We start from the raw sequence: 8,116 nt of genomic DNA on the forward strand, positions 1-8,116 counted from the left end.
CAGCGCGCTGACGTACGCCATCAGGTTCGTAACCGTTGACCGTTTTTTTACAAAACCATGCTGGAAAGTAGACACAATTTCTTGGGCGGCCGAGTACATCCCCTTGTGTATTAGCACTTCGAAGACCTTGGGCAGGCAGGACAGGATGGAGATTGGCCTATAATTCTCCGCATTCAGTGTACTGCCTGATTTATGAATGGGAGTTATTGCTGCCAGCTTCCATTCGTCGGGAAAACGCCTTCGGACAGGGAGCGGTTGAAGATAGTGCTGATAGGTCTGGCGAATGAACTGGAGAGCTCCTTGATGAACGCAGGCGGAAGTCGATCAGGCCCGGCACCCTTCGCAGGATCGATGGCGTTCAAAGCCGTTTCTACCTCAGCTTGAGTGAAATCTGGCCGAGGGAGGTCGATGTCAAACGTCCGGAGCGTGTCTAGGTAAGTGGCACTAGCAGTAGGCGTCACGGTATCATAAACACTGCTGAAGAAGTCGGCGAAGAAGTTTGCTGCGTCAACTGGATTATCCGCAGAACGGCCGTTGTGCGAGATCTTCGTGGGATGTACACTGGAACGTTTCCTTCCTTTTATGTAGCTCCAGAAAGATGATGGATTGTCCTCAACGTCTGCTTCAACCCGGCTCAGATACTCTCGGTATCGCAAATCTTGCAGTGCTTCGTACTCGACTTCCAATGTTTCCACAATTGCGTTATTTTCGGGCGTACTGGCTCGAAATAACCTTTTCCGAGCTTTCCGCAGTATGTTCCGACTGTGTCGAAGGTCGGCAGTCCACCAAGGAAGCTTTCCAGTGCGATTACAAGAAATTCGCCTCATTGGTACAAATTGCTGTATGAGGTTGTAAACAACATCGTAAAACGTCGCAGTCGAACCGTTTGTGTCTTGATCGCGTAGAAGAGTATCCCAGTCTACGGAGTTGAGCGCTTCAGACACTCGTACGTAGTCGCAATTACTAAAGTCTGGTTCGAAACCGGGCAGCGGACTTGACTCACTGGTGCCAGCATAGAAGACGGCCTTCAAAACGAACGCTTTGTGGTGTCGGTCAGTTTTCAGAATAGGAGTAGGAGGTTCGATGAGCTCAACGGAGTTCACGTCGTTGACAAAGGCCAGGTCAAGAGTCCTTCCGTTAACATTCGTGAGCGAGCAGACTTGTTGGAGTCCGGTTGAGATGACATTTTCAGTCAGCGCTAACTCTTGCTCAGATGACGCGTTCAGTGGGATCAGGCAGTTCAAGTCGTCGTCAAAGTACCACGAAAGATGAGGCAGGTTGTAGTCACCGGTGACGATGACTGAGTCATCATGCGTAGAAAGGTCCAATAGTTCCTGAACAGCGGCTCCGTGCGAGACATATATGTCAGGGTCACTGTTTGGTCTGATATAGATACAGCAGACGAGGATGTGATGGTTATGGACCTTGACGCGAACCGCGACTTGTTCCAAGTGTTCGTATCCTTCCGAAACCACACGTGTACACGCGTGTACAGGTGAGTTCCTAACGGCGATAAGTACGCCACCTCCTCTTCTACGGTCGCTAGTCCGAGCACTACGATCTTGCCGGAAGATGGTGTAGTTCGGTGATAGCTCAGCATCCACTATGTCGTCACTCAGCCACGTTTCCGTTAACGCGATCACATCGTAGTCACTGCTGGCAAGGGCTAGGAAAAACTGCTTGCTTTTGAACGCATTCCGCCAGCATTCTGGTAGTAGACAGTGGCGAAACTGGACGATCTGGTACGATTGCCAACCGAGACGTTTTGCTGCAATTGATTGAGATTCAGTGCGGGGCCACATGAACTAGCACTAGAGTACTCGCCTGAGAGTTGAGGTCGGAAGTCCCCGCTACCGTGTCCGTTCACAGGGCCGGGACGTCTCTGTTGGCTCGTTCTTAAACCGATGCTGGAACAGTTGGGTGGCTCGACTGTGTACGGCGGGCGGGGACATTCCTCATTACTTTGCAGCGTGCGTCCCGGCGTCATCGTGTGCGGCATTCTGGAACCGGATGGATTGTCGCGAAGATTTTCTGGGTCTTGATGAAAATGTGGGGCGTACGTCTCGAGGTCTCGGCGCCGTCAGCTCGATGTGACGACATGGTTTCGTGGATGAGGTTGGTAGCTGAACTGTAGGATGGTTCGAGCTCTGCGTTGGCCGCCGTTAGCGTCAAAATTCTGGAAACCGGGAGATTATCAGGAGGAGAGACGGTTCTTGACGAGATTGTGTACTTGCCTGGTTGAGAGGCCTGGAAGATCCCGCTGTTGACACCGACCACAGGGCCGGGACGACTCAGCCAACAGGAACAGATAGTACGGCAGCATAACGAAGATGGCACACCTGTGGCGGGGCAGCGGGGATCTTCCAAAAGGCCGTAGTACATGCGTCCCGTGGTTGTCAATTCGATGTCATGCTGGGATGATACAGGATCACTGACGAAATCTCGGAGCACGAACCTGGTCAAAATCGAACTCGCGAACCGCAACACCGGTAGGCCAGGTTTCCGCTTGGAGAGCCACATCTCTTGTTTCATCGGGCAGAAGAACTCGGAACGACACGAACGGCAGCTTGGTCACATCCACATCTTTCTTGACCAGCCTTATCACTTTGGGGGCCACTTCAAGCCCAAGGCACTCCTGAGTCATTTCTGCGATGTCGTCAACGGAATGACTGTGGTGAAGACGGCCCAGGTACATCCAAAACTGCTCACGTTCATCAACCACTGTTTTGATTTCACGTTGAACAGTACGCGTCCCACAGATGGTCTTCACTTTCTCCCGTGGTGGCTGATGTTGTTCGTACTGTTCATCTTCTCGGAGACGTTTGGAACCCGGCTCATAAGATTGTGACCCCGAGCCAACTATCCCAGCGTAACTGCTCTTCGGACGGTTGTCCAACCGCTTGGATAGCTCAGACACTATGCCGCTTAATTTGTCCACGACCTCAACGAGCTTCGCAGACTCACCTGCGGGGCAGTGACCTCGTCTGTTTCCATTGCCTGCAGCAGGTTATCGAAACGTCCATTGCAATTGTCGCACAACCAGAACAAGTTGCTGGTGTTTTTCACAATGGCATCGAAAGTCGGTCGATTCAGGCCAGAGATGCAGGACCTGTGGAAGTCCGATTTGCAACAGCGACACGCGATCCTCTCGATCCCGGTGATCTCAGCCTCGCACTTTTGCAGCTGGGAGCCATCTCGCGAGTGCTACTGGAGCAGGTGTTCTTTCTCCAACAAACGGGTCCGACGGTCACTAATTAACTGCACTCCAACGAATTGTAACGACGGGTACTTTCCGACACGGTTTGAGTGTGGTTAATTTTAGTAAAAAGTAGTGAAAAATAGTAAAAATTGCAAAAAACTATGCACAGCACAGATACTTGATGTAAACAAACGTTAGGGTGATCCGACTTAGTGCAAGTATCGGGCTGAAAATGTTTTTTTTTCTTAAAATTCAAAATTGAATAAGCATATTTTCACACTGGAATGATTTAGTGCCGACGACTCAGTGCAAGTTTCGGACTGAAAATGTTTTTTTGTTAGAATTTATACTTAATTTAACATATTTTCACACTGGAATGATTTGATTCAACATATTTTCGTACTGGAATAATTTAGTGCCTTCGACTAAGTGCATGTTTCGGACTGAAAATGATATTTTCTAGAAATTCAAATTTGAATCAACATATTTCCACACTGTAACAATTTAGTGCCTACGACTAAGTGCAAATTTCGGGCTGAAAATTATATTTTCTTAAAATTTCAACATGTTTTAACATATTTTCACACCGGAACGATTTAGTGCCTTGGACTTAGTGCATGTATCGGGCTAAAAATGTTTTTTGACAAAGAACTTTGTCCTAAGGTTTCTATACGTGGTGTCAATCCAAAATTTTCGCGAAGCGAAAACGTTACGTGACGAATTCCCCTCTCGGCAAATTTCCCCTCTTTTTGGTGCACGCTGGTTGGATGAACGAACGTTTCCCAATCAGTCAATCGAGAGACGTGATGGCCTATCTACAATCACTTAGCTTAGAAAATTTCACTTAGCTTAGGAATTTGAATCAATGGAAATGAAGCGGAAAAGTAATCAAATTAGAAACTGACGTATGGTTTGAAAAATTTCAAAATCTACGGTAAGTTGACGTTTCAATATCAAAGGCAAACAAACAACTGCATAGCAACGTATATCAGCCCAGCAAAATTTCTAAGTTGATTGTGGATGACGGCCGTAAGTTGCGTACTTTCCTAAGTAACTACTTTACTTAGATGTTCTAAGCTAAGTGATTGTAGATAGGCCATGAGATTGATGCATCTAAAGTCACCCCCACTCCACCTCATAATTTTCGGATCGTCGACGAGCCAACAAAACTCGGCTCGGTCGGTCCCGAAAATTCATTCTATTGCTGGACGTCGACGAGAACACATCAGAAGCAGATGGCCTGGTGGCCCGGTAGCAGACGGTCTGGAGGTCCGGGAGCAGATGGCTTGGAGGCAAGGACCAGCTAAGACATTCCAGTCGCGGGAGTCGATCATTGGAACTGGACACCACCTGGACTGGAGTGGCCGGAGGCCCCGCGGATGTTCCGATGGGGGGACATTTGCCGGACCGTAAGAGTTGGGGCAATATGGGTATCAAACTTTATGGTTTTTGATACCGGACATGAAATTTAACATATCGGCAGTAGTGGCCACAATCTGGAGTGGCCGGAGGCCCCGCGGATGTTCCGATGGGGGGACATTTGCCGAACCGTAAGAGTTGGGGCAATATGGGTATCAAACTTTATGGTTTTTGATACTGGACATGAAATTTGATATTTCGGCAGTAGTGGCCACAATCCGGAGTGGCCGGAGGCCCCGCGGATGTTCCGATGGGGGGACATTTGCCGAACCGTAAGAGTTGGTGCAATATGGTTATCAAACTTTATGGTTTTTGATACTGGACATGAAATTTGATATTTCGGCAGTAGTGGCCACAATCCGGAGTGGCCGGAGGCCCCGCGGATGTTCCGATGGGGGGACATTTGCCGGACCGTAAGAGTTGGGGCAATATGGGTATCAAACTTTATGGTATTTGATACTGGACATGAAATTTGATATTTCGGCAGTAGTGGCCACAATCCGGAGTGGCCGGAGGCCCCGCGGATGTTCCGATGGGGGGACATTTTCCGGACCGTAAGAGTTGGTGCAATATGGGTATCAAACTTTATGGTTTTTGATACTGGACATGAAATTTGATATTTCGGCAGTAGTGGCCACAATCCGGAGTGGCCGGAGGCCCCGCGGATGTTCCGATGGGGGGACATTTGCCGGACCGTAAGAGTTGGGGCAATATGGGTATCAAACTTTATGGTATTTGATACTGGACATGAAATTTGATATTTCGGCAGTAGTGGCCACAATCCGGAGTGGCCGGAGGCCCCGCGGATGTTCCGATGGGGGGACATTTTCCGGACCGTAAGAGTTGGTGCAATATGGGTATCAAACTTTATGGTATTTGATACTGGACATGAAATTTGACATTTCGGCAGTAGTGGCCAAAATCCGGAGTGGCCGGAGGTCCCGCGGATGTTCCGATGGGGGGACATTTGCCGAACCGTAAGAGTTGGTGCAATATGGTTATCAAACTTTATGGTTTTTGATACTGGACATGAAATTTGATATTTCGGCAGTAGTGGCCACAATCCGGAGTGGCCGGAGGCCCCGCGAATGTTCCGATGGGGGGACATTTGCCGAACCGTAAGAGTTGGTGCAATATGGTTATCAAACTTTATGGTTTTTGATACCGGACATGAAATTTGATATTTCGGCAGTAGTGGCCACAATCCGGAGTGGCCGGAGGCCCCGCGGATGTTCCGATGGGGGGACATTTGCCGGACCATAAGAGTTGGGGCAATATGGGTATCAAACTTTATGGTATTTGATACTGGACATGAAATTTGACATTTCGGCAGTAGTGGCCACAATCTGGAGTGGCCGGAGGCCCCGCGGATGTTCCGATGGGGGGACATTTGCCGGACCGTAAGAGTTGGGGCAATATGGGTATCAAACTTTATGGTTTTTGATACCGGACATGAAATTTGACATTTCGGCAGTAGTGGCCACAATCTGGAGTGGCCGGAGGCCCCGCGGATGTTCCGATGGGGGGACATTTGCCGGACCGTAAGAGTTGGGGCAATATGGGTATCAAACTTTATGGTTTTTGATACCGGACATGATATTTAACATATCGGCAGTAGTGGCCACAATCTGGAGTGGCCGGAGGCCCCGCGGATGTTCCGATGGGGGGACATTTGCCGAACCGTAAGAGTTGGGGCAATATGGGTATCAAACTTTATGGTTTTTGATACTGGACATGAAATTTGATATTTCGGCAGTAGTGGCCACAATCCGGAGTGGCCGGAGGCCCCGCGGATGTTCCGATGGGGGGACATTTGCCGGACCGTAAGAGTTGGGGCAATATGGGTATCAAACTTTATGGTTTTTGATACTGGACATGAAATTTGATATTTCGGCAGTAGTGGCCACAATCCGGAGTGGCCGGAGGCCCCGCGGATGTTCCGATGGGGGGACATTTGCCGGACCGTAAGAGTTGGGGCAATATGGGTATCATACTTTATGGTTTTTGATACTGGACATGAAATTTGACATTTCGGCAGTAGTGGCCACAATCTGGAGTGGCCGGAGGTCCCGCGGATGTTCCGATGGGGAGACATTTGCCGAACCGTAAGAGTTGGGGCAATATGGGTATCAAACTTTATGATTTTTGATAATGGACATAAAAAGTTGCATTTGGCCATTATCTGAAATTAAGTAGTTAAAATACATTGCAGGCAGGAAGTAATAAATAGATTACTGCGATGCACATTTTTTGTGCCACTGCGAAAATCTGTTTCTGAAAATTTAGAATAACTATCTCGTAATCATTAAGAGCCCTGTAAAGGGTAGTTTTTAAAGTCTGCTGGTCAAATTTCCTTTGCTGCCGCCAATTGCTTGCAACAGCCTTGCAAAAACATTCCCACATCTTGGTAACTTTCGAGTGGTGAAGGATAGTAAATTGATTTCACTTCGATTTCTATATCAGCTCCACTTGCAATTTCCGTCCCCTTAGTTCGATAGGACGGTTATTATTGAGCAATTAAAAGTGCAACATGGAGTTAAACTTTCTGTCAACCTTCTGTTAAGTTTACCATGACAGTTGCGAAAGTTTAACTCCATGTTACCGGCTCACATCTCTCTTTTTAATTTCTCGATAAGGGGGAAATTTGGACCGGACATCTTGCAAAGTTCTTTGTCATACTGGTCATGTGTGACATAACCACCTGCACCTTTTTTTTCTTAAAATTCAAACTTGAATCAGCATATATTCGCACTGGAATGATTTAGTGCCTAAGACTCAGTGCAAGTTTCGGACTGACAATGTTTTTTTTTTTTGATAGAATTTATACTTGATTTAACATATTTTCACACTGGAATGATTTAGTGCCTTCGACTAAGTGCAAGGGAAGAAAATGATATTTTCTAGAAATTCAAACTTGATTCAACATATTTTCTCACTGGAACGATTTAGTGCCTTCGACTATGTGCAAGTTTCGGGCTGAAAATGATATTTTCTAAAAATTAAAACTTGATTCAGCATATTTGCTTACTGGAATAATTTTGTGCTTTGACTAAGTGCAAGCATCGGGCTGAAAATGATATTGTCGTAAAATTCATACTTGATTAAACATATTTTCTTACTGAAATAATTTAGTGCCTTAGACTAAGTGCAAGTTTCGGGCTGAAAATTATATTTTCTAAAAATTCAAGTATAAATTCTAAAAAAATATCATTTTCAGCCCGAAACTTGCACTTAGTCGAAGGCACTAAATCATTTCAGTTAAAAAACATGTTGAATCAAGTATAAATTCTAAGAAAATATCATTTTTAGCCCAATACTTGCATTTAGTCAAAGGCACTAAATCATTCCAGTGTGAAAATATGTTGAATCAAGTTTAAATTTTGAGAAAATATCATTTTCTGCCCGATACTTGTACACAGTCGAAGGTACTAAATCATTCCATTTAGAAAATATGTTTAAACATGTTGAAATTTTAAGAAAATATCATTTTCAGCCCGA

The 8,116-nt window shown here is 46.5% G+C and overlaps 1 protein-coding gene across 1 annotated transcript; it reads right to left on the bottom strand.

Annotated features, from left to right (window-relative positions):
- Window positions 1–203: 203 nt before the first annotated feature.
- On the bottom strand, window positions 204–1,987 carry LOC119766266. Its single transcript, XM_038250708.1, has 2 exons — window positions 1,825–1,987; window positions 204–1,768 (listed from the first exon to the last, which is right to left on the bottom strand). The coding sequence occupies exons 1-2, from the start codon at window positions 1,985–1,987 to the stop codon at window positions 204–206; spliced, it is 1,728 nt and encodes a 575-aa protein (XP_038106636.1).
- Window positions 1,988–8,116: the final 6,129 nt, after the last annotated feature.

The sequence above is a fragment of the Culex quinquefasciatus genome, chromosome 2, assembly GCF_015732765.1.
Source record: "Culex quinquefasciatus strain JHB chromosome 2, VPISU_Cqui_1.0_pri_paternal, whole genome shotgun sequence".
Classification (NCBI taxonomy): Eukaryota; Metazoa; Arthropoda; class Insecta; order Diptera; family Culicidae; genus Culex; species Culex quinquefasciatus.